Source organism: Harpia harpyja, chromosome 1, assembly GCF_026419915.1.
Source record: "Harpia harpyja isolate bHarHar1 chromosome 1, bHarHar1 primary haplotype, whole genome shotgun sequence".
Lineage (NCBI taxonomy): Eukaryota > Metazoa > Chordata > Aves > Accipitriformes > Accipitridae > Harpia > Harpia harpyja.
The window spans coordinates 72,440,049-72,468,009 of NC_068940.1; the positions used below are offsets into that span (position 1 = coordinate 72,440,049).

At 41.0% G+C, this 27,961-nt stretch overlaps 1 protein-coding gene across 1 annotated transcript; it reads left to right on the top strand.

The window, feature by feature from the left end:
- Positions 1 to 872: 872 nt before the first annotated feature.
- C1H7orf31 (chromosome 1 C7orf31 homolog) lies at positions 873 to 26,146 on the top strand. The gene is given in 13 exon segments (XM_052799738.1): positions 873 to 939; positions 942 to 1,020; positions 7,126 to 7,302; positions 12,192 to 12,240; positions 15,537 to 15,565; positions 18,005 to 18,034; positions 19,151 to 19,335; positions 21,552 to 21,635; positions 22,775 to 22,954; positions 23,170 to 23,261; positions 25,294 to 25,437; positions 25,684 to 25,726; positions 25,878 to 26,146. Coding segments are annotated over 13 exon segments (1,413 nt in total). The 5' UTR covers positions 873 to 887.
- The last annotated feature ends 1,815 nt before the right edge of the window (positions 26,147 to 27,961 follow it).

Genomic DNA, 27,961 nt, shown 5'->3' on the forward strand with positions numbered 1-27,961 from the left:
CCCTACTGGGCTTGTCATAGAGAAATGGGGTCCTGAGGGCTTCCTCAGGAAAACCAAGGATTCTCCCAGAAAAAGCAGGGCACAGATACAAGGGAATGCTCTGCTGGCTCCTGGTGGACGGGGGAGGAAGCAGTAGTGCTTCTTCATATACTTCATCTAAGAAGTTGCTGGTGTTTTTTGAGAGGAGACTCTCGATGCTGTGAACCAGAGCTTCACTGGGTAGAAAGTACAAGTCCTGATGCTTTTCTCTTGCACAACAGAGCAGCTCAGAACAGAGGCAACTTGTTCAGATATAAATGCCTGCATGGCATTCTAGAGAGCAGAGGGGTTTATGCTGACCTAATACAGCACCTCTCCTCACACAGAGCTCATCAACCAGTGTTGAAACATAACTTTGCTCGAGTGGAAGGAGGACTAAAGCATTTCCTCTCAGCACAGAGGTAGAAAGACAAAAATCATGGCAATTAAGGAAAAAATTCTTTTCTATGAAAAGTATCATGGGTTTAATATCATCCTTTTCAGAGTGGGACTGGAACTTTACAGTGAATCTAAACTCAATAAGTGAGACTTTCACAAGCGAGACTTTCTGAGTGCAAGTCCACACTTTCTCCTCCCATTACTCGAAAGTTTATTTCTAGCTTCTGTTCATCAGTAACACTAAGCAACAGTATCGCACCTCTTTAATCTGCCTCTTTTTGTTTTATTTTGTAAGCTGGTACACAAAACCAACAGCAGTAGTAAAAGCAACCATTGTTTCCTGTCAACACTTGCCAGAATTAGGCAGAACTCATCTATGTTTCCTCTTTAGCAACCAGATGCACTAACAAAACCTTTGATGATTTGGTATTTTATCCCTATATCTTCCCCTAGAAGCTCAAATATGAAACATGATGCTGCTGCATGCCCTGCCCCACTACTATAGAGAAATTGAGGGAACTGAATCCTGTCAAGAACCTTTGAGTCCAATGAAGTACTAACTCCACTTCAAATTCCTTCTTGTCCAACCATCTCACAAGACAGGTAACAACAGAATTTGGAAAGGTAAATGATTCCATTACTGAAAGTATTTTCTAATGGTTATGTTTTTCTGGCACGACAAAATTTTTTCTTTTTGTTTTAATGAAATAAAACATTTTCTACTTTGTGCAATAGTCTGTCAGTTCCCTGGGAAATACGTTGATTACAGCTGAAAAGAGGACTGCTAAAATACGTTATACTGTGGCTTTAGGGCTCAAAATCTCCAGAAATAATTTTCATAAAGAATAAAAACAACATGTATATAGTATTTCTAATTTGGAAAAAATGAGCATATTTCACAAACTGATCACCAACATTTGTAATGTTATTCTTTGATCTACTCCTGCTCTGAACCTTTCTTTTTTTCCCCTAGATTACAGGTTGACCTAGAATTACTGAGATAAACTTTAAAACTCAAATTTAAAGTTACAGGAAGCCTGCATTTTGCTTTCGTAGTCATCAATGTATAATCAGGAGGTTTCAGGAATCAATGCATTTTTACTGTGTTTTACAGGCCTAATTATACTGTTAGCTAGGGGGCAGGATATGGCAGAACTCCTGCAGTATTTAAAGTTCTGGAAAGCTGAACCTCCATGCTGCTTAGTACTCATGACAAATTTTTTTTGGATCTAAATTTCTATTTTTTACATCCATAACAGATTCCAGAGTTAGCCTCAAGTCCTTCACTGTTCTTTCACGTGAGATTTTATCTCTTTTGTTAGTAAAATCAATTCTTAGTTTTCATCTTACTGATGGCCTTCTGGTTTACTACTACTGCTAACTTCTTCCATTATTTGTGATATCTCATACCCAACATCTGAATTCCAGTCAGAGTATTTTGATATTATTGGATCATCACACTTGTCAAACTGTGTCTTGATGCCTCCCACTTACATATCTCCCCTGAGGCAAGTTTTTGTTGTATTCTTTGCATTACAGGAATTTGGGTGAATTTCCATCTGAACTGTTTTAACTATTGACAGACTTGAAAGTTTACTGAATTATAGGCCTGATCTAAATCCTACTGAATATACTGGAAAGATTCATGTTGGCTACACAGGATACCCAGCAAAAGCAAACATTAAGCTCAGGATGCGTTGCGATGTCAGGATCTGAACACACCAGCAAAGCATCTTTCAGATGACAACTATGTTAGACTCAACTCTGAAACACAAACAAGAAGTAAGCATGGCCAGGTCATAACATTTCTTTTCTCTGTGAAAAGGAAAATCTGTATTGTAACACAGGCAGTAAGCTACATTTTTCTGCTAATGTAAACACACACTCACATGAACTCACCAATTTATACCTGAAAAGAAGGTGACTGCATGTTTTTAAAATGGTGCATTTTTTTTCTAGTCACATAATCACAAGCAAATAAATAAATAGAACACAGTTGTCCTTAGCTTTTAAAAATAATGCATCCATGAATTTTCTTACATTATCATCTTGGACTAGAGTATTTGTTACCAATATTTGCATTGATAAACAGTGCCCCTGAATAACCAGAGGCACATATGTGGATTTGTATAATGTGAGGTTATATGTATAAAAAGAAGGTACCCTAAGAATTTTACCCTATGATCAGATAGTCAAATTCCATGTTGATACAGTAAGATGATGTATATGGTTATTTATATGTTTATTGGGCAAGAGTTAATTAAAAAAACCTTCAGCCGTTCCCACCACCCAAAAAATTTCACTGAATTCCAAGTCAGTATGTTGCTCAGTGACTATGTCTTTGTTGGCAAGTATTGTGGAATACAGGAGATGAGTAGAGTGAAACAGTCGGTGCTGAGGATCTGAGGTCCAGAAAAAATGCATTTCAGGTGCTCTTTACTTTGGATTACCTCTAGCGTGATGCCAGGGACTGAGGGTCCATTTGTGGCTGCGGTGCCCTCCTGGTGCATTCCTGGAGCACGTCTTTCAGTTAATTTCATCCAGAAGGAATCCAGTTCATGTTCTCCAAAACCAAGGCACTGCAAAATAGAGACCATTGGAAGATTTATGTCAAAAGTGCAGTCCTGATCCAAATTAAAATGCCAGTGTGAATGCATCCTATGTGAACTCACACAGAGGCAGGTCCTAATCCTATCCGTTTAAGAATTCTCTTTCCACAGACGTTCTGGAAGCTGTTGGCAACACACCCCCTCAGATGTGTTGGCTTCATGCACTGATCAGATCAGTTACTGGAGCCCTTCACAAGCTCACAGTCTAAGACACTGTATTCATACAGTCTGGTTTGAGCTCCCCACAACAAAACAAATTTGAAGGGAAAAATTTAACTTTTTAAAAATAAAGGAGGCACTAGCAAACTGATGTTTTGATCCCAGAACATTAGCTCTCGGGTGGCAGCTTTTTGGTCAGAACAAAAGAGACAGAAAGCCAAAAATTGACTGTCAAAATTCAGAATAAATCTACAATTGTGGAAGTTAGAAATGGTAATAGTCTCTATTAAATCATTGACTATATTGCTGAGACTCTTAAGGATTATTCATGATACATTCTTTAAAACTTTGTTCACCCTAGCCCTCTTTTTATATTCTCTGAGCAGAGACATTTTTTTATGTGTCCTTGAGATCTTCAATATCACTGGATCAATATCAGCTACAAATGTTTCTTTGTGAGAAGGAGACTTGGAAACATTTTAAGCTTAAGAAAGTCCTGTTTGGGCTGAATGGGTGATCAGACCTTTGTGTGCAATGCCTCTCTTTTCTAAGGTAAAGTGGTTGTTCTGCAACTTAGTAACTTATAGATAGCAGTCAACAGGAATGATTTATTAATGTTTCCAGTAAGAGTCAGCTTAATGAACACAAACACCACAGCCATGCAGGTCACTTGGCATCTGCCTGCCTACTTTCAGAAATGGGAAACAAGGCTTTAGACAGAACTTAAGAAATGGATGCTTGAGTTCCTTCAGAAACTTAAACACAGAAAAGCTTTCTGATAATCTTTGGCACATCAAATTCTTATTTTGGTTCATCGTACGATACAAACATATTGCCCTTTGCACCCTGGCAAAATGGATAAAGGAACAACATCAGGCGGCAGCAGCAGAGTGGTGCTGAACCACACAAAAGGAACTACATGATAGGAGGGCACTGCCAAGAAACCAGAGAGAACAAAACACAACACAGCAGCAGTGTCTGTCTTGTAGATCATGATCCCTGCCATAGATTTCCCTAAGATCTATTTAGATATCTAGGACTCTGACACAGTTTTTCACAGTTTTTTCTTCCTTAAAAGCCTATACTCATAACAAATGTCAGGATTGTAATGCTCATTGAAATGCTCGTAGCCACATAATAATGAGCCTATTTCCCCTCACATTTTAGGAGATGTGGCCTCAGGGATGTTATTCTACCTCTGCATCAATGTAAGATGAAGTCAGAATTAGGGGAACCTTACACCTGAAAAACACCCTAAGCCTGAATCCAGATAGTACCTACAAAGTGGCACTTTTTCCCAGTATAGCTTAATAAAAAACACTTTCTCCCTCCATCTCCAAAGTAATGATCAATGCTAGCAAAGATTAATAACGTTAAGCAAGGATTTCTTTAGCTGATGTGCTTTGCTCCATCAGGAGTCACTCGTCCAGAAACCTAGAGCAACACCGTACTTCAGAGCACAGGGCAAAGAAACCCAAGGTAATTGGGAGCAAGTTGGAATATCTGCATGATTCACTACAGCCTGTGCTGTGATAGCAGTACAGTGGTGTCCTAGTTTCAGCTGGGATAGAGTTAACTGTCTTCCTAGTAGCTGGTATGGTGCTATGTTTTGAGTTCAGTATGTGAAGAATGTTGATAACACTGATGTTTTCAGCTGTTGCTAAGTAGTGTTTAGTCTCAAGTCAAGGATTTCTCAGCTTCTCATGCCCAGCCAACAAGAAGGCTGGAGGGGCACAAGAAGCTGGTACGGGAAACAGCCAAGGCACCTGACCCAAACTGGCCAAAGGGGTATTCCATACCATGTGATGTCACATCTAGTTTATAAACTGGGGGGAGTGGGGGCGGGGGATCGCCGCTCAGGGACTAGCTGGGTGTTGATCGGCGGGTGGTGAGCAATTGCACTGTGCATCATTTGTACATTCCAATCCTTTTATTATTGCTGTTGTCATTTTATTAGTGTTATCATTATCATTATTAGTTTCTTCTTTTCTGTTCTATTAAACTGTTCTTATCTCAACCCATGAGTTTTACTTCTTTTCCCGATTTTCTCCCCCATCCCACTGGGTGGGGTGGGGGGGGAGTGAGTGAGCGGCTGCGTGGTGCTTAGTTGCTGGCTGGGGTTAAACCACGACAAGTGGCTACACCACAGTCAACAAAGCCACTCCTACTGGTCTGCAGCCTTGTCCAGCTGCTTCACTCATCAGTAAAGAAATACCCAATATCAGACAAAGATGGTAGTACAGATGAGGTCTAGCTAAAGTAAGAATCGGGGCCGCTCAGTGATGGAAGGGCTGACAACAAACACAGATATGGCTGCTGGTTCCCAACCCATTCACCTAAACATCACCCTCTCTGGTTTCATATGAATGAAGACGGCGCACCAGTAAAACATCCCAAGGATGACCATCCTCATCACATACCACAACAGTTCATTACTTCCTTGATAAGGTTTTCAGAAAATCCTGGACAACTAAGTCAAATTTAGATTACTCACTTTGGCTCTTATAGAATCATAGAATGTTTCAAGTTGGGAGGGATCCATAAGGATGATTGAATCCAAGTCCCTGCTCCTCTGTGCTGGTTTTGGCTGGGATAGAGTTAATTTTCTTCATAGTAGCGAGTATGGGGCTATGGTTTGGATTTGTGCTGAAAACAGTGTTGATAATTCAGGGATGTTTTCGTTACTGCTGAGCAGTGCTTCCACAGCGTCGAAGGCCTTTTCTGCTTCTCGCACCACCCCACCGGCGAGGAGGCTGGGGGTGCACAAGAAATTGGGAGGGGACACAGCTGGGACAGCTGACCCCAGCTGACCCCAGGGATATTCCAGACCATATGACATCATGCTCACCATATAAAGCTGGGGGAAGAAGAAGAAAGAGGGGAGGATGTTTGGAGTGATGGTGTTTGTCCTCCCAACTAACTGTTCCATGTGATGGAGCCCTGCTTTCTTGGAGATGGCTGAACACTTGCCTGCCAATGGGAAGTGGTGAATGAATTCCTTATTTTGCTTTACTTGTGTGCGTGGCTTTTGCTTTACCTATTAAACTGTCTTTATCTCAACCCACGAGTTTTCTCACTTTTACTCTTCCGATTCTCTCCCCCATCCCACTGTGGGGAGTGAGCGAGCAGCTGTGTGGTGCTTAGTTGCTGGCTGGGGTTAAACCACAACATCCTCGCAGGACCTACCTCTCCTTAATAAAATGGTTGGCTGTGCATGTGTTCTCCTGACTGGAAGACTGCTGCCACCCAAAAGAAAAGGAAGCTTTAAATTTTCTGTGAGCTTGGTGTCCATCTTTACAACACTGTAAACCAAAACTATGTGAGGTGAACATGCATCTAAACACATTGGACTGCTTGATTTCAAACGACACAGATGTATGGAAATGTACTGGATATCCTCAGACACTAGCACATCCATGTGAAATGCCTGACACAGCTTGCATTCAGTGTGAATTACACCTACTAAACAGTAACATTTCTCACCCGTCTCTAGAGATGGAGAAGCGAGGTTTTCAAAGGCACAAATAACAAATTCTCAAATCAGTAGGAATTACGTGCTAAAGCTTCCATCTGTGCCATTGCATATATTTGCTGTCCATATGCCACTTACGTAGTACTGAAGGGACAGTGCAGGTATCTACGTGCTGGCAGCTAAGACTCAATTACACTGCAAGATGTACATGCTGCATGTATCTATCACCTTCTTTCTTCATCTCACTGATCAAAACAGACAACTTGATTCAACCTTCATTAAACAATTGGCAATCACCTTTGTACTTACTTCTAGTGACAGTTCACCTTAATAGCATTACCTAGAATAAGGCTGAGTAACTCAGAGCCAAGAAAATAAAGCCAAGTTGTCATTGTTTAAAAGATTTCAAGTAACCATCACTGTTGCTGCCATTAAAGGACATTTTGTTTTGTGTTTTTTTTCTTTCAGATATAAAGAGTTCACGGAATCCCTTCACTGCTGCAAGCTTCCCTGGGGAGCAGAAAGGGAGCATGGAGGAATTGCACTACCTGTACTGCCAGAAGACAACAGGGCAAAGGGTAAGTCTCCATGTACATTTGTTAAAGGACATCAAACTTATGGTAGTGGTGTAGACCCTTGGCCAAGGTAGGCTAGACATACTTCTCACAGTCAAAATGTTTAAGTGAAGTGTTTTTAACAAGAATAGCAACAGACAGCTAACAGGTTAGAGAACAATGTAGACAGATATGCAAATATCTGCATTCCAAAAATGGGCAATTTAAGCTTCTACTCTTTTCACAATACCCTAAATATTAATGTGGGAATATATTGGTGCCCACAAATCTCCACACAGTGTTTTGCTGAAACACTTAAAGTTCCAAATTTCCATATTTATTTTTTGCCTATCATTTGATAATTATTTACTGTTGGCTGTTAAAAATGTCACTACTGGCCTAATTTACAGCATCTACAAATCCCATAGGCATAAACATGAAAAGTTGGTGCTCAGCTTTTTCAGAAAGCTGTTGTAAAAGAAGAGATCTGTCTAGACAACAGCTGAGGGGAAGAGCTCTGGAGTATGCTTTCTGAGTCAGGACTTCTTCTCCTAGCCTCTTACCACAACCAGTTTCTTCTTTAGAATACATTGAGGTTGGTGCCACTTCTGGTGAAACCAGTTCCAAAACTTCTTGTTCATCATGATAGCATTAGTCAAAAAAAATACAAGAAAGAAAGAAAGGAGACTGACTAGCTTATAAATAGATAAACGATGATGCCAAATCTCCATTGTTCAGACATTCAGGTAGGTTTCAAATCACCATTACTGACTTACAGAAAAGCTTTGGAGGCAGAACATGCTGCTGCTTAGGGCTCACTTGGAGAAGTTCAAAGACAGCTTTCAGCCCTGCAGCCTTCCCTGGAGAATAGGAATGGAAGATGCAGACTGGGCATCTGCATGGCTGTCCAAGGGTTAAAACATGACTCAAAGACTGGAAACATGCCTTCCTGTCCTTGCTCTCCTCTGCATTATCATGAACTAGCCTTTCTGTAAAATGATCATAGAATCACAGACTATCTCGAGTTTGAAGGGACCCATAAGGATCATTGAGTCCAACTCCCTGCTCCTTGCAGGGCTACCTAAAACTAAATCATATGACTAAGAGCATCGTCCAGATGCTCCTTGAACTCTGACAGGCTTAGTGCCATGACCAATTCCCCAGGGAGGCTGTTCCAGTGACTGACCACCCTCTCGGGGAAGAACCTTTTCCTAATGTCTAATCTGAACTTCCCCTGACGCAGTTTCATACCATTTCCATGTGTCTTATCGCTGGTCACCAGAGAGAGGAGATCAGCACCTCTCCCTCCGCTGCCTCCCTTGAGGAAGCTGTAGGCTGCAGTGGGGTCACCTCTCAGCCTTCTCTTCTCCAAGATGAACAAGACAAGTGACCTCAGCTGTTCCTCCTAAGTCTTGCCCTTGAGACTTTTGACCATCTTGGTCACCCTCCTCTAGACACGCTCTAACAGTTTGATGTCCTTCTTATACTGAGGTGCCCAAAACTGCACACAGTACTCAAGGTGGGGCTGCACCAGTGCGGTGTAGAGTGGGACAATCACCTCCCTCGACTGGCTAGCTATGCTGTGCTTGATGCACCCCAGGACACGGTTGGCCCTTTTGGCTGCCAGGGCACACTGTTGACTCATATTCAACTTGCCATCAACCCAAACCCCAGATCCCTTTCCACAGGGCTCCTCTCCAGCCTCTTGTCCCCTAATTTGTACATATAACCAGGATTACCCCATCCCAGGTGCAGAATCCAGCACTTGCTCTTGTTAAATGATGCTGATGGGACTTCCATCCCAGGAGCACAGCAAGGTGCTGTGATCCCACAGTGACAGTATCTGCGCAAGAATGTATAATGAGCTTGAAACAAGAATTTTCATTGCTCTTGTGTTTTTCTTTTCTGAATATGCAATCCCTTGGATTATTTGTTGTTCAGGCACACTAGCGTAGAGCCCCTGACCCATCCAAGTGAATCCTACTCTGAAGAGAAAAGGAGGTCCAGAAACAAGCCTTCCCTCTTCCACAAGGTGGAAAATGCCTAGGTGGCATATATTCTGTGTTGCTGTCTTTGCATTCCTACCCTCACATCGAGAGCAAGCAAAGGTTTTGGCCAACTCCAGCATAGTACCAGATGAGAAGGTAGATGAGTCACAGTGACTACATGCCCCATCTCAGAAAACCAATTTAGCAGTCAGAAAGGGAGAAGAGGTTTGCAAGCTACTTTATCAAACCATGTTCATTTGTTGTTTGTCTTGGGCAACTCTCACAGTAAAGTGATACTGCAGAAGAGTTGTTCAGAGCATACCCAGGTACCCACAATCCTGATAGTGCTATTTTAGGGGCAAAATAGAGTAGCCTTTCCTCCACACTAAGTTTCTGTATTACACAGACTAGCTTCCAAGTAAGTAGCAGAGCTACAGTATCCTCAACAGCACCACCTTCACTGATCTCAATGAAACCTACCAGAGATACAGGCTAGAAATTAATTAGAAACTTATTCTAGTGCAAACAATTACAGAGAAGAAAGCTGAAGTGGGCAAGATACAAATGAAGTATTTTCATGGCTGTGCCTCTGATAGGACTGGCACAAATTTCAGCAGGGGAAGTATGAGAAGCTTAAATAAATATGTTTTTAATACAGCTTGTAAATAAAACTTCAGTAAATATCCACAGTGAGAATTATTTTATTTTTATGGAGCAAATATTGCTTTTTCATAAGAACCATATAAAAATACCTAAATAAAATTCCACTGTTAGGGTTTATTTAAATATAACTTTCTAGTAAATAAGACATTATTAGGTTACGTTGCTATTGGTATTTTCTATATATGTGCAGGACTTTGGGCTGTGAAAGTATAGTACACAGGGCAAGCACAAGAGTCATAGACTCTGTGGTTCTAAAACTAGTGGTAAGAGGGGTGTGTTTGCTTGTACTTCATTTTTTAAATCATTTTGTAAGATGTCTATGAAATTTTATGAGAAAAAAGTGAAGAATATATTTTCCAGTGCACCTCTACATAACTTATTTGTGGCTTTTACACATGCTGGCAAATTTCCTATGTATAAAGCCACAGAATCCAACAGAATTTTTGTTACATGAGAAACAAGGGGCTGGCAAAGCTTGCTTTTAGAAGAAAATTAAATGAAGTGATGCCCAGTGCTACCCAGCAGATTCCAGGGTGCAGGGAGAGCACAGGGAGAACAGCTCATGAGATCTTCTTTTTCCAAGCAGTGGAGTCACAGCCAGGTTCAGGTTGGAAGGGACCTCTGGAGATCACCTAGTTCTAACCCACCCACAGTCAGGCCCTTCTCCAAGTTACAGCCAAACTACTACAACTACACACGCTCTTCTGAGTGGGAGAGGCAGTTTCCAATGCAAAAGTCATCCACCTTGATTCAAAGTAAGTACAAGGAACATAAGACATCCTTCTACAGATACAACTACTGCCACTTTGCAGAGGCACTGCTCCAAAAGACTTCAAATACAATGTATTACTTATTGAGCTATGCCACCCACAAGCATCAAACACAGAAATAATAAAAAGTGCTTCTTCACAAGCGCAGTAGTTGAACTAGGCAAAAGCTAAGCATTTCCAGCTTAGTAGGTTTCCATTTTAATGCTGGAAAGAGAATTTTTGTCATGGCAATCCTACATGTGCATTGATCATTCCAAATCAGCATTCAGACCCCTTAAATCCCTGAATTTGGCTCTAAAGTGAGCGTTGCTGCTCCATAGTAGCACCCTCCTGTGGCACAGTCTGTCATAAGGGAGCATCCTCAGCACCAGCTGTCCTGTCAGAAGGGTGCACAGGACCTGGCCTCTGGGATGGAAGTCGGGTACTACTGTGGTGTGATGCGGCTGAGAGGGCAGGAGGGGAGTCTCAGTGACTTTAGTTTAAGGTGGAGGTGCTCAGCACTTCTGAACACACAGCCTTGCACGAGAGCTGGAAGGCTAAGTCTGACCATAGGTGCCTGCGTTGCTCAACTGACAGCACCTGTGGCACAGAAGCATGAATTACACTGGACAGTGTTAATGTGGGAAAGTGCTTAAAAGAAAAGAGAAGACAATAACCATTCTGAACTTGTGGTTAGACCCAGAGTATTGTGAGCACATTTGGTTGGACTGTGCTATAACCCTCAAGCCTTGGGAGCCCACTGAGCCAGCCATAAAGGTCAAATAACTCCTTTCTGATTCAGCATTATTTCTCTCCCTTTCTTGCAGCCAACATCTCTTCTTCGGCCATGCAATTAAGGCCACCCATTCCTTTTAGCAACAGTTAGTTTATTAGACAGTTTGGGTGAAGCTCAGCTTTAGCAAGGCCAAGTCAGAACTATAAGGCTATTTCTAATAACAGGAAAATATTACTGATTATGGCTGATTTTTCCAACTGCATTTCCTTCATTTTAGCACTTCCATTTGCCCTCTCTTCTGTTGTGTTTTTGGGGGGTTTTTTACCTGATGTCCCATATGAACAACTGCTTTGTTTTCCATTGTTTAAACTCAAAGACAGGTATGGTGTTGTCTTCCATTCAGATTCTTTTCAGTGAAAAGCACCATGCAGTTTGGCTGGATTCTGGGAACCCTTTGGCATCAGAAGGAGCTGAAAGTGATCCCCATAATATAGGAATAACTTAACTCCTTGTAGGGTCAAAAGTTGGAACCTGCACCCATTCAAGGCATTCCCACAGCTCCTACTGTTAGGTGTGCATGGTGAGGGGCTGTAAGGACCAGGCTTCCAAAGGGGTTCTCAGGAACTTTGGATTCGGGCACGAGTGCTCAGCACCTCTCAAAATCCAGCCCTGCATGACTGACTGCAGTTTTGAAACCCAGGATAGATTTCCACACTGGCAGCATGTATGAGTTTTGATATTAAGGGTTATCTGAGAAATCAAGACAAAAACATAACGATTTATTTGGATTTTTATAAGCAAATAGAGCATAAGCTTTATACATTTATGCTTTCTCTTTGCACAGAGGCCTTTTCACTGAGCAGTACTATGATGTCACTCAGCTTAAGTGATCTGCATATGAATAATGAACTCTAAGTTTAAATTGTGCATTAACCAGATTGTGAATTTAGTGACTATAACAGCAAATTGAATATTCATTCCACTCTGGTGATATTATGCACATATGATATGAAGTGCAGATCTGATATGAAATCCAAAGGGCCAAGTTATGTAAAAAGGGATTAGCTAGTAACAAAGGAGAACAAACACAATTGGGAAGGAAATTCAGAATATGGCATTGTGCCCCTTCAGTTTAGTACCTCTTCAACAAGGGTCTCTGAGTTTGCTTTAGAGGTTGTCCATATTTATCAACTTGTAATACTAAAAAATATTAGCCTTTCTACCAGTTAGAATCCAGATTAAACTGAAGTAACTGAAGTAACCATGACACCACGTGTATTTCAGTCCATTTTTCTGGTGTGTATATATATACAGATGTATTTTTGGAGGAGACTTGGCAGGGATTATTTTCCTCACTGCTGCTGTTCAAGAGATAGTAGCAGACTGAATTTGGATGCTGCTGGAGTTCTGCAATCCAACATTTTGCCACTTGATGGCACCAGCAAAACGCTTAAATTTGATCAAACTACCGAGATTCTAGATTAAGATAATTTAAAGTGTAAATGTAAATTCTTCAAAAGCAGAAAATGAACAAGTTACACCTCTCATACTAGCATTGATAACTAGAGCATATTAGAAACCTGAGAATAATTCTGCAACGATTTCTCAGCTATCTTTACAGGGCTGTGAGGCACATTGTTTGACCCCACCACTCTCCCTTTAGCCTCCCTGCAGGTGAGGTACCTTCTCCACATTTTGTGTAAACTCAGACACTCTAGAAAAGCAGGAGAGGTAATTGTAAACAGGCCACAGAAGCTACACAAGGCAACCTGCAACCCTGCTCTTTGTAATCCACTGCTTTTTGCAGGCTTCTCTCTTTATTACCTCATTACAGCATGCAGCACAAGCAGGAGTGAGTGTGGTTAACCTACCAGAGTGTACAAGCCAAAACTAATTTTTACTGGGACACGTTATGGCCTTTGACTAGCAATGCACATTAGAGGCATTGGCTGTGCTGCTTCTGCAGAATTTGATTACAAGCTACAAGGAATAGCAAGTTTCCCTGCGAGTTTCTTCCTACAAGTTGCCTAAGCACTAAGTGACAAGAACTGGCCCATGCACTTTTGAAAGATAACGGAGCACTATTAAAATTGTTTTAAAACTAACATCCATGCAAAGTGGGCACTCTTATGTTGGTCGGTCAAGCTGGGTGGTTCTGTTTTATTACCTAATCCATCCCCAACAAAACTCCACTGACTGCAGTGGAATGATGCTGGGGAACAATTTGGTCCACTGTGACTTGCTAGTCAAGTAAGTGTCCTGTTATGTGATATTTATGTTGGTATCCCTGAAACAGCAGAAACACAGACAGGTTGTGGAGAAAAATTAAAAACTGCCCTTTGCATGGGGTAGCAAGCCTGCTGTGTTTTCAGTAATCCCTAAACTGGTCAATCTCAAATGCTTCTTGGTTAAGGATGCTCTGGGACCCATTCACTTCACAGCAAGAGCGTTCCTTGTGCCAGCTCCTTACCAGAATGGATCATCCATGTACACAGGCTGAGGTGGAGATTGTGGCACCTTCCTGGGGATTTGCTTCCTTAAGAGGAAGCAACCAGGGACTGCTGGGACTCTGCCCTTGTGCTAGCTTTGTAAGGAGGAAGGAGGTTTTACACAAGAGTAGATCAAACTCTGCCCCTGTACGTACTGAAAAGTACATGACCTTGGACTCTGAATATTCGATCAACAGCACATTGATGTACTTTCTCCATTATTTTGCAGTCACACCTTAACCTGAAACATGCTGGGTCTTTATGCTCTGTCCTAGTTTGAGCATTTTCTTTTCCCATAAGGTTGCATTTTCTTGGTCTTTGAAAGCCTTTTAAATTGAAGGAAAGTCTATATCCTTTAAAACAAAAAGTGAAACACACCAAAAAAAATCTTCCACATTCATAGTCCAAAGTCCTTCAGGGCAAATTTCTTCCTCCTGCCAGGGACTATTAAGCAGTGACAGCCACATGGAACCTTTCCTGAAAAATACCCTCCAAGTGGTGCTCTGCAGGCCTACCTGGGAGCTATTAACAGGCAGTTTATTTACCTTATAGCCTGTGAGGGCTCCTTTGAGCCATTACTGTCTTTGTGGGAAATGAATTACCAGGCATTTGCAATAACTCTGTACACTTTCGTGGGACAACTACGCCTTTGCCTTGAGTATGTACACTACGTATCCTTGTGCTGTTTTGCACTAGAATGAATCACTGGGTTTGTGCAGATGTGCTTTTATAAGTGCATTAGCAGTGGACTACATACATATGCCCTCCCAGTTAAATGTACTGGAGAAAAGTAGTTGTCTCCTCCCATCTAAAGGTGTAATAAGTTTACATCAAACAAGACTGCAAAAGCCTGAAACGCCTTGAAAAACACCCTTCAGCCATTGCCAAGAACCCTAGTTATACACACACACGCACATGCACACACACACTACATCAGGCTAGAGCATTTGCAGCTGTCTTTCCAAAGACAAGTCACACCAATGAGGTTTTCAGTGGGTTCAGTGACAGCACAGAATGAATGAAAACTGGCTTTTTTCCATGTGGGTTTTAATCTGCTTTCACTGTTTATCACGCCACACAGACTTACATTCCTCTGGCTATCCCCCAGCTCCTCAACCCCTGGTGGTTCCCTGACCTGCAGCTCCCTGACCAAGCAGGTTTTAAGGTTAGGCAAGATAAGTGATTGCCTCCCTTTGCAAGAATAAAAAGCTGCAGAGAAAGCCAATTTAGACATGTGAAACGTTTTATTCTCCAGTCATAATTTCTTTCCTATTAAAATTGGCAGAGTGATACATTTTATTCTCTTAATAATTTACTGAGTATGTGGGAAATTAACAGGAAAGAGCAGCAAAAACTTCTCTGGCCTGATCTAGAAAAGAAGCTGAAGGTCATCAGCCCCCCCCCCCCACCGCATCACTCTCAGGCCAACACCACACCTGAGAGAAGAAGCAGCTCTTCAGAGGCTCCTACCATGTGTCGGAGAGTAGAAAAAAAGTGGGAGCCTCATGAGTGTCACACAGATTCCAATATGTCTTTTATTACCATTACTGAACAAGTGCGTCTCTGCACCTAGTGCTCTGCAGGCGAAGCCAGTGCCTCCATAAGGATACTCTCTCTCACATGAAACTTGGTTTATGACTATTTTATCAAAACGTGTTTGAAGAGTGCCCGCAGTGCACTCATTGTTAGGGAAATGGGAGGATGTCCATATGGACCACTCCCTGGATTTGTTCTGGGGCTTTCCAAACTGGGAGCATAAGTCCCTCCAGCTTGAGTCTGACGTCTTTTCAAGATACTGATAGACTCCATATTTTCTGTGGACTGAACATAAAGGGGCAGATAACAATACTGAGCAACTGTTTCTTGTGTGATACTGGCAGATGCCAGCAAAAGCCTACTAGAACTGCAGTGAAAGCATCTCAGTGACAAATTTGGAAAAGCTGCTATTCCTTTTTTCCTTTCCAGCCAGAGATCTACCTTTCTATACTGCCATCCATTCTGGGTGGCTTCAGGCTTGATTATACAGTTTGAGTGAGGAACACTCTAAACAACTTTCCACCTTTGAAAACGCAAAGTTTTGCTGGCTGTTACAACCTGAGCTCACAAAGCTTCTCTAAATCATGGTAGTCATGAAAATGCATGTTCATCCTTATTTTATCACTGCCTGAAGTTTAGATGTTATAATGAAAAGTGCTCTACAAAGGTACTTAAGTAGTTCTGCCAGCCACAGCACAAAGCAGAATGACTCTCCTTATTTATGCATGTTTGTATCGGGAATATGTCCAATGAATGCAACGAAGAACGTAACAATTCACATGTAACACAATGTGAATGGAAATGGAAATTGAAAATACTTCTTAGTGTTTATTTTCAATTCATATTGTGTTACAATTGTAATTGTAATATGCAACTGCAACTGTAATAAACACTAAGAAGTATTCTCCTTCATGTCTACAGCACCAGTAGACATACAGCACCAATTCTCACCGCAGAAATGGAAAATCAATTAGAAGTATCTGTGGAATAAACTTTTAAAGATTGCTGTTCTGTAAGTATGGCTATTTCTGTAAAAGTTTTCCATTTTCGAGACCGACACAAAGTTTGAATCAGAGTCCCAGGTCATTATGATTGTAACAATATACAAATGGTTGTCAGAATCCAACACTTTAAGTCCTGTTATCCGTGTAGCATCACACATTAAAAGTAGATCTTTTGTTCAGCTCAGTTGAAGCATGAGTTATGCTGGCACAGTAATTTGTGACATATCACACTTCATGTTGATTGCACTGAGTCCCATAGCATCACAGCACAGATTTCACAATGAAATGCATGACTTCTGTATGTTGTATCAGAATGTGTGAACAAAATTGACCTGGCACTTGAAGTTTATCTCAAAACACCCATGTCAGTATGGAAAGAAATAAGCACAGGGCTGTATTTAAATTCTTTGAGAAAGGGGGCATATTTCCTCTTTGTAACTGTGCAACACCTACTTTTATGGAGACTTATTCAATGATGGAGTGGCCAAGTTGCAGCTCTTGAGTCACAGGGGACTTGAAAAGAGCTTGGGTGCAGCTCCTATGCCATGGCTATGTCATTAACCAGGCTACTGAGCAATCCCCAGCTGTGGGAGGAAGAGAGTTCCCACAGGAACTGCTAAGGCTGAAATGATGGTGTCCCCATGGGGCCTATTAACATCCCACAGGGCTCTGTCCTCAAGCTGATCAAGGAGAGGAGCCCTGAGAAGTTATCACTATCTCCTGCATGGGAATAAATCTGGGACATCCCTCTCCTCACTGAGAAAAACAAGGGGGTTTAGCTATATGAAGATTTTGGTGTATGGCTTGTAGAATCAAGAAACTTTGTGTGATCACTGTGCAAACAATAAAGCTTTAAAAACGACTATCATCATATAACATCTCCTACCCATATACAGTGAAGACTTTCAAGCAAGACCTGGTAAGTAAGCCTTTCTCATGAAATACATGGGATTTTGGAGCTCCAGGTCAACCACTTAGATTAGTCCAGTAATACTGTATATTTTAGGCTTTTTTTTTTTTCATTATACCACAAAGAACCATTAAGCAAATTAATCATTTTTTTAATCAGATATCTTTCTGACTTGGCACAATAGCCAAGAGACTCGTAGCTAGACTCAGTGATGAAATTCTTGCCCTTTAAAGTTAGTGTTTTCTTTTGATTGCTTTTTTAAAAAAAACTTATTTGAAGTATAAAATAAGTCTCCATGGTAATATATAGATAATTTATCAGCATGGAATGAAGAAGTATTTTCTCTGCAAGCATAAACAGGATATGTTTTTTGTTTTGCATTACTGATAAAAGGATTTATTTTTACTAATAGCACATACCATTGTTAATTAATACAGAGCTTATTACACAAAAGGGTTAGAGGCTAGATTTTTTCCTCACTCCTTTTAAAAAGACATTCTACACATCACTTGTTCCCAGTGTCTTTTCAGTCTTGGGCACCTGGCAACACAAAACATTCCTCATGTAGTGAGTGGTATCAGTAAGAATATTATCTGCACTGCTTACACATTGATTTGTCCCCAATGTATATTGATTGCACTGATTGAGATAAAGTGTGGGAGGTGCAAATGAACATGGGTCACTTCAGGTAACTTATTATTTTTCTTCCCCAATATAGGCTTCATAAACCACCAGATAGTTTGGCTAAGTAAGTACATTTCACCTATATTGTATCTTATCTTTCCTTAATGAAACAAAAAGGCAGGTTGTTCCTCTTACAGCCGTAACTGCACAGTGCAGGTTCCTTGGCAATAAGCAGCAGCAACGCTCCTAGGCAAAAAATCTCTCTCGAATGAAGCATGTAATGATAGGTTTAGCAGGTTAGCAGTATTTGCCTAGCACACCCACTCTGCTAACAAATACTGATCTTGCTGACTTGCCTATGGGCTAATTGGGTTTTCTTGACTGTGTTGTTCATGGCCTCTTTACCCAATGTGAACTAAAGTGTTTGGGAGCATCTACCAAGCACAGCTAAGGGATCTAGAGTATGTATAAAGCAGATTTATGAGAGAGAAGCCTCAGAAAAGCCCAGCTTGACAAGACATCTCGTTATGTCATGATGCACAGCCTCAGGAATGGAATGAATTTGGCTCCTGTATAAGGTTGTGACATTGCTTTATACAGCAACTGGGGAAAAGTGTTTGCTCTCAGTAAGCTGCTGCATGCAGCTGTGGTAAAGTTTAGAAGAATCCGAACAGGGTGCTAGTCTCTCTTACTGGAATAAACCACTGCTTTCATTTTCCTCAGAAGATTTCAGGACTCCCCTGATTTTAATAAGTTTTTTTAATTATTCTATCATGAAAAACTGAAAGCTGAAAAGACCAGCTACAGGAACATGGGCACTCCATGAAATCCTGGTTCTCAGTATCCCATAAAACTCTCCAGTTTAGCTTTACCCTCCTTCCTCCCAGAAATAAACATCTTCTTAGCGGCAAATTTTGATTTCACAAGCACAAACTCAGTTACTATTAACTGGAGCTGTGCAAGAATCAGAAGTCCACATTTTCCTTCCCTTAAGCCACATAAAAGTAAATGTGAATTGGTATGACTGGTTATGTACAAAAGCTGCAAGGGAATCTTCATTGTGAATTCTTTGCATGGTGCAAGCAAGAGGGGATTAAAGAACTAAGATACTGCCTTTCTGATTCTCACATCTCTCCCAGTTCTTGCAAAGTTATATTTAATGCTAAAACTCTGTGAAATGCGAAATAAGGAAATTTTCTTTCTTTCTTTCCTTCTTCCTGACAACTCAAACCAACCCAAGGCTACTGTGCCTGCCATTTCCCACCTCTCATCCCTACCAGACACACATCTCTACGTATGCCATGATCCCAAACTTCAGATCACATGAGGATTTAGACACTGCGATTGATGCAAGCAGTCATCAGCCTTTCCATCCCCATATCCCTACCAAGGCTTTTGATGTGATTGTTCTGAGAAAGACCAGAGGTTAAGACAGCACTCTGTTGGTTTACCATTTATTCTTGAAACTTACTTAGAAACACTACTGAAGTCATGACTCTTTCCTACTGAAGCTTAACAGAGCCACAGTCTGAATATATCACTGGTCAAGCTAAGCATCTTGGCTTAAATTAGAGCTCTATGTGCTGATAGTTGCAGCCTCCGTGGAGGATACCTCAGCATTGAGAATGATGAATAAACCTGACTCATGTGAACACCTTGTAGCCTCAGAAACCAACAGAGCTATTAACATAGCTGCTAATCCCCACAAAAGCAAGATGGATCATTTAGTGTATCTGGTATCTTCTGTCAGACAAATAATTCTTCACAGTCCAAAATGGTGGAAGAGAAAGGAAAAAAATCATCAGTGGGATCAAAACCTAGCAATTTGGGGACCAAAGTCATGCCTGCTATACCTTTGCTAAGGACTACAGAGATACCCCTGAAATAAGAGCTGAATGATTTAAAAGATTTTATCACTACACAGATGGTGGAACAAAGTCCAGTGAGAAAAAGTAATTCTTCTTACCCCTTACGAAGACTGCGATGAAGCCCTAGACATTATTTACAGAAAACCGTGTAAGCCATCATGAGGTATTTGTTTTTAACCCCAGCAGCATTTTACCCTGAGAGTTTTTTACATAATGTGTTGGAGGAAAAGGGCATGAAATTTTTGTTTTATTCTGCACTTCCCTGGAGGCGTTGTACTACATTGGGATTTTGACAGGTTCTTCGTTTTGGAAGACTTTAAAGATCACTTGCATGAACTGATGATGAGTCCTTGGCAGCTGCTGACCACACAGGGTTATGGGGAATTTGGGATAGAAGAAAGCCAGCACCTCTGTGTGCCATGGCAGTGCCTGCCAGGAAGGGTTTGGCAATAACTGTGTGAAACAGAAAAAGCATACACTGGCATGGATAAGAAGCTTTTCAGCAGAGTAAAAGCTGATAATGTTAAGTAAGAGGTCCATTTGCATTAATTAGCTGCCATTCCCAGTCATCAGCACAGTGCTGTACAGTCATGTATATAATTGGGTACATGAGCCATTTTTAGTGAAGTATTTGATCATCCAAACCCCAAATCTTTCCACAGAATATGTAATGCTAGGAGTAGTCATTTTTAGTCAGTTTTGATTGATCATTGGTCAATTTAAGAAACACTAATCACGTATGGAAGTGGGCTTACAAAGCCTATTTTTCTACAACAGGAGGATCATCGGAGGCCAAGACCTATTTCCAGCAAAGCTTAGCAGGTTCAGAATTACTAACTAAGGGGCCAGCTACCACTGGCACTTAGAAAATACTTTAACTTCATTTGCTGTTCCCTCCATATGTTTTGACTTCCTCTGAGATCAGGACACGCCAGTTCTCAGTGACTGAAGGAGAAATCTCTGGTTAACTACTGATAACCCAGACCACACTCAGGTGACTTTTACCACTGGAAGGTTGTATTTAAAAGCTTTGTGCCTTTTCTACATCTCACCTTTACAAAACTCAGAGTAGCTATTATGTAGTTAATGCTGACACTATCTCTGTGAGGTAAATAGGGAAACTGAGGCAGAAAGATTGGAGAGAAAAAGCAGTGATAGAACCAGGTTTGGAAATTAAGCTCTTCCAAGCATGCACTGCAGTTTCACTTGTGCAAGACATCTAGTAGCATTCAGTTATTCCTCTGATGGTGACATTATGAGCACAGTTATTGTTTGTTGTTGCTGTTCGTAAAAATCATGCACAGAAAATGCAATAAGAATCTTCCCTGCTGGTGGGTGAAACCATCTAGAGCTCCTGCAATTGGCCATGGGCAGATGACCTTCTGCAGAGGCAGCTTTATCTGGTATAAGATCCCGCCCTCAGCTGCTTGTCACCACCTCTCTGCCCAAGACAACTAGCCTTGCAAATCTGGTGGTGCAGATAATCACATTGAGTGCTTCTAAAAAGACAGCTGGGTTAACTTACACTGATTAAATGGGTGATCTGATCTAACTCTGCTGATTTTGTACCGAAAGAATGAAGACGAGTTCTGTCTGCAAATCTATGAGGTCAGTCTCCCAAGGTAGAAGAAACAGCAGCAGCAGCTCACAGAACCTCTTCCACCAGCACAGCTGCCTGTATAGTGAGCATATGTCTACAGCTTAAAATGCAGATCCTCCTGTCATTCTGATCAATGGTGTTCCATTACAACATGTTAAATATTTCCCCTGTAGGTAATCCATACAGGCATGAAGTTGTCCGTATTCCCTCTGACTCCCAGAAGAAGGCTGTACACTGGCCGGGACAGCACACATACTTCCAAGGACGTAGTTCATATGGAAAAAGAGCAAAATGCCCTTTTTTTTTTTTTTTTTTTAATCAAACTTCTCTGCATCTCTTTCATGGGAGACATTTCTACACCGAGAGCTCCTGTACTGTTCCAAACACTTGCAGGCTATGAATTAGGCATCATGCATACAAAGAGTGAAAAGCTTTAGAGGCAGTTTTCAACCACCTCAGCAATACATACACAAGATCAGAAGCTAGCAAGCTGTCCTGTCACTGAAGTCCTTTAAGTACTAACTAGCTCTCATAGGACCTAGCCAAGTAGCTCTGGAGATAAGAACAACAACAAGAAGCAGCAATAATAGCTGCTGACCATACATTTGGTGGGGGTAGGGCTTGATTCAGAAGCCCAGATTACGCTCTGCAGCCCTTCAAAGAAATGAGTTTGGGCAGCAGTAGACCTTTGCTCCTCCTTACCTCTCCACAAGTCCTGCCAACATACCAACAGGCTGGTGTCTCTATTTCCATGTCTTCAAGAAAACAGATGTCCTCTTTGTGGATGGTCTTTGACTCCAACCTTGCCTTCCCCAGTGTAATGATGGAGACTGGGCTGGTCCATAAAACGGAAGAGCGAATTTGTTCATGAATGATCACGTTTCTACTATTCTTCACCTTGGCTAAACACTACTTCTCTTCCCAAAGGGATGTAGCCTGAAGTTTCATGACAGATAAAAGTCATGAATAGTGTAGAAAAAAATAGCAGTGAACAAAGAAAGATACAGCCTTTGTAGACACACAGTCTTACAGACGTGACAAGGGAAACACTAAGTGGCAGTCCATTTTAAGGCAGTCTATAATTGTGACTACAAAAGAAAGCTTATATAGCATGTAATGTTCTGTCTAGGTGTGGCTACCATGGAGAACTTAATTCTAAGTTATTTGAATTGAGTTCAGCTGAATTATGTACCTGTTGAATCTTCCACTTCAGTAGTAATACTGTACTGACTACTGAAGACATTCTTCCACCACATTTTTACTTTTATTAGCGTTTACTAAACAGATAATTGGGGGAGGGGAGGGTGACGTGACACGTGTTATTTCAAACCTTTAAAATAGTCTTTTCTATCCAGCACACATATTTGGTTTATACCTTACCTATTTCTTCTTACCCTTCAGCTTCCTAAGTTTGCTGAAGAAAAGGGTCAAATATGCTATTCAAATCCACCAAAGATAGTGGCCCCCAACTCCACTTTTAAAGAGCTAGAATATAACCTCTCTCCAAGAACAACCAATATGCTATGAAACACTGAAAGAGTTCTGGGCATCACAACATAGAGTTCAGACTTCAGAGGTAAGCATTTTTCATTAAATTAATTTACTTGGGATAGCAATGAAAGATCACAAAGTGTTAGCCTCCAAATTTCTCAAAGAAATTCATTTTTTGTCATTTAGTAACAAAGGCCACACAAACTGTAAATCATCTGAGGTTTTTCTGGGGGTCTGTGCATTGATTTTGATTTTCCTAACCAATAAAAGTGTGTGACAATAAAATACATCACCATTAAGGAAGCGGTCCCACAAGTCCCTTTATCCTGGGTAACTATTACATGAAAGCAGTTGGCAGATTAACTGGAGAACTAAGTGAAGATGTGGAACTAGCAAGTACTGCATTTACTAAGAATCTCAAGCTTCCACCACAAATAATACTGGCAAGAGTATTACCAGATTCAGGCAGCAGAATTAAGCCTTCCCTTTGATAATACTTAAGCGCAGGGCAAGGCTCACTATAAAACAGGGGCAAGTATAGTAAATCATTCCTGACACAGCTGCTTGACAGAACTTCTGTAATGGATTAATGACTTGTTCAGGGTTTCTGGGGGGAAAGTTATTGTGATTATCTGCTTAATTTTTATCTTATCATTTAAAGTTTCCACCATCACATAACAGCAATTCAAATGACCGTTTGCCTTGAGAAGTATAAGTAACAATCTCCATAAAATGAGTTGGCAGCTCTCATATGAATGGTGCAGCACTGCAGAGACTGAAACATATTGGCTAGATGTTCAGCTGGTGTTAATCAGGACAACTCCACTGAACTCATCAACTTACTGTCTTTATTGCACATTGTGTATTTGATAAGTGACCTATTACCATTGCAGACTATTGCCTCCTTACTAACTACACCAGTTTAAATTTAGCAGAGTTTCTATGATTCATCCTCCTCCATCTACATGAGTAATTTGCCTTTCTTCCTTAAGGGTGCATCAGTAACTTTATCAGATTCTATTGTAACCCAAAGATTTACTCTAAAGAATGTATGAAACTATATTGGAATATTCCACGTTTATTGTCTTCAACAATTTTTATATTCTGTGTGGCCTGTATAAAAGTGAAAAGATACTATTTGTATTAAATGCTATTCATGCAAACAAAGCATAACATGGTATATAAGCACAGCAAATCAATTTAAGCTGTGTTTTGTTAATGCATCATTACCTATAATGGATTAAGCCATTCAGTGACACCTGCACACTGTCATGCAGAGTACATACACAGATCTAATTGATGGTAACTGACTAAGCAATTCTGCAGGTAAAACAGAAGGAATGGATTCCTGCTCTGCTGGCTTTACAGCACTTCCGGGTTCAAACTGCACAGACATACAAGAAGCAGGGCAACTAAGTAAGATGCTGTCATTTTCTTAGTTATAGTCCAAAAATGGCCCTGGATAAAAACTCCCCAAATTGTCCTGCTTTTTTTCTATTGGATTAAAAAAATCCAAGTAAGGAAATTCCTTTTGAAATGGCATTTACAAGTTTCTGATAATTGAACCCCTGTATCAGAAATGGAAAAGCTGTCTAGCTTTTTCTCCAGTGTGATGAAGAAACAAATGTTTCGCTTTATGATGACTTTCAACAGCTTGTCTCTGGAAATGAAAATCCAAACTAGAAGCTTACATTAATTCAAAACTGAGCAGTTTTATTGCCCTCTGGCTTCCAAAGTGTGACTGGCAGAGGCCTAACCTAAGCCATGCTGATTTATCTGCATATTATTCCACCTAAAGCATACATACGGTAAATATCAAACACTCAGATTGTTCAGCACAGTAACTGCTGAAGTCCATTCTTCGGCTATAGGACTCAAATGTACTTTATGTTTGAACAGTTCCTATACAAAGCAGCTTTGACTCTGCACCAGTACCTGAAGCTTCAACAGTACAAACAATTAATACAGGGTAACAGTATTCAAGCAGTGGATCAAACTGTGATTGAGAAAGCTAAAAAGCCACATGCCAGTGAGCATCCTCAGTCCCACTTGCAACCGTTCCTAAAAGAAGTTAAAAACACACTAATGCAAGTCACTGCTTATACTGTCACATTGCTTATGAGACCACAAATGGAAGACAGATGCTTATAGAAGAAAGAAGAAGATAGCACAGGACATCTACACCCATTTATATCTTATGCACTGGGGTAGAGCAGAATATTTTCTTTTCCAAAGCATAAAGACTGATTCTAAGCTCCCTATGTGGCAGGGCAGTAATGAATGTCTGGGCTGCTTCCCTTTGCCTGGGAGACCCCTAACTGAGCCATTTCACTAGTCTCAGGCAATGGTCTGCTAAAATAAGCAGTCCCTGCTAAAATAAGAGACTTAGATGACAGTGTAAAACCTGTTACTTCCTCCATATAGAAACAGAATTTTCTGCCTAGTCTCTCACAAGTGAGACCTCTTGAAGGGTACACTACATGTTTACTTCAAGGTCAACATCCCTATGAATCAATTCTGCAAGAACAGTACTCCTCCAGTATTCAGATTCCTCTGCCTTTATTCACAGTTCCTACTGTGATAGCCAGCTATTCAGGCACAATGCTGAGTAAAATAAAAAACGGTGGCCAGTCTAGGTCAGCAGCGTAAAGTGACAGAAAACACAGACCAGAAATGGGATGTGAGCCAAGAGCAGGCCACTCTCTGTCTCAGACATGCTACCAGAAAGTTCATTATTTGGATACAAGGCCGCCAATATACAAACTTCAGAAAATCAGTGACACATTGCAAACAGAAGCATTGTACAGGGGGCAGCTTTCAGGAAGGCCTGAACTTGAATCCCTTCCAAAATCTGCATGTTCCCTTTCCTACGAAGACTTCAAGCCCAGACATTTGGATCAACATACAATTATGGGAAAACCCAGTTAGTCTAAATAAGCCAGGCTTACCACTGGATGTAAAGAGTGAGGAAAGCAGAATTTTGTTGCACAAGCTTTGGCATCAAGAAGCATGTCAGCCTTCGTGGAGACCAGAGGATGGGCCAAGAAAGACAGCACTGCCTGAATGGATACCTAGCTGTAAGGTTCCTCTCCCTAGCTGTAAGGTTCCTCAGAACCAGACAGCACTGCTGGAGCTGCAGCATTCCTTCTGTAAGACAGCAGCACAAAAACATCTTCATGATTCCATAAGAGGAGAGACAAAAGACCTCCGAAGTAACATTACTGAGGGGAAAAGACACAAATTCTATGGTTTCAATGCTTTTTATTTCTTTAATTGACACATTCCTTGGTCCTCTAAAAATAGAGTAACAAATAAAAAGTACCTCAATACAAACTGTCTGTCCTTTCCTAGAGAACCATAATAAATTCAAACAGTAAAGAGAAGGGCAGCTAGGGTAGCCCAGGACATGTGCTGCCTGTTTGAGAAGACTAGAAGAGCTTGTCTTGGTCTAAAGGCTGTGAAAACATGACTTTTCTTCAGAAACACATTAGTGGGATAAACACTGGTTACAGAAAGAGCTGGTTCATTAAAGCCCAAATGGATTCACAAATGAGCATTACAGTCTGGGAATAAACTTAGGCTGTGAATCACAAGATGATTTTTAATGGTCACAGCGGGGAGGTTCAAGAATAGCTCTTCAATAGATGCAGAGAGGATCAGAAAACAGGCTGCTTCAGAATGAACCTGACAAGTTTATGAAAGGAGCTGTGGGATACTTGGAAAGTAATGGGCACATAGTGAACAATCCAGACTCGATAGAATTGATCAATTTGTGAGCCAAGGATGTTTTGTAGGCAGCAGGCTTCAAGGACGCTTTGCTTGTGGACACATATTTAGCTAACGGTAGTAAGAGCATTCCAGACGCCTTTAGAAGGCCTTGAACAGAATAAACAAGAAGACAAAAAAAGAAAGATACCAATTAGAAGAACACAGGTGCGCATTCCACGATAAAGGGAACTTGGCACAAAGAACCTCAATTCGGCAGCTTATCTTGACCAATTAGACTGAGACAAGTTTCGCATGTTTTAGTTAATACAACCAATTATGCCTTATGTTTATGCGCGTGTACTGTGTTGATATAACCAATCATTAGGTGTAACTAGGCGCGTGGACAGCTCATGCTAACCAATCTCTAATTTGTTTATGCGTGAACAGTAACTAGAATGAACATATAAACCGAGCTATCTTGGCAATAAAGTGGCATCTGCTTGATCATATTGATTGTGTGCAGTGTCCGTGACTTCTGCGTCAACAAGGAGCTATGACACAGTTGCCAGCAACAGCTGGGGATCACACTTACTGACCCAATAAGGCCCTTTGCAGGCCCTCACAAGCACCAAGCTTCCAGGTCAAAAGGACCCTCTGCTACTCTGCAGGGAACCAAATGCCAATAATGTCAGCACTACCACGCACACACAGGGACAAACATGATGCCCACGAGCACAGCACATTCCCAAAGCCTCCATGCTCTAAGGTTGACTGTGGCCTCTCCAAGCCTACATTCCTATGTCAGACCTATTGTGGCTTGTATTTCAGACTCTTCTCTTTCCTTTTTTACTCATTGTCTAAGACAGGAACGTTTAAGAGAACTGGAAAGGCCACAGAGACTGTATTTAAACTGCAGTGAAGACTGGTAGAGGGAGAATGGGATTCAGCAATCCCTGCAGGGCTTTGAAGGAGCTTTAGAATGAAGCAGGTAAGCTACAGAAAACATGTAATCTGTTATTAGGGTTAGCCCTAGATGGCTGCAAGTGGTCAATATAGTTGCTAAGGATTAATAGCAGGCATTAACTTGGTGGTTATAAAAATAGTTAAGAGCAAGAGATAGGGACAGAACAGCTCTGCTGCCGTGTTGTGCTTACTGAGCTGTTCAGGATTCCTGAACAGTGTGAACAAAACTCAACCAAACAAAAAAGTCCCCAAATGCAATATATTTAAACATCTTAAATAATTTTTGTAAAGACTTTTGAAAATAAGAAAGCAGCAAAGGAAATTTTAGTGGAAAGCTATCTCATGGATTAGCAACTGGCTTTGCAAAAAGAACGCGAAGAATAAGCTTAAATTGCTATTTTCTGTGTGCTGACAGATTAAT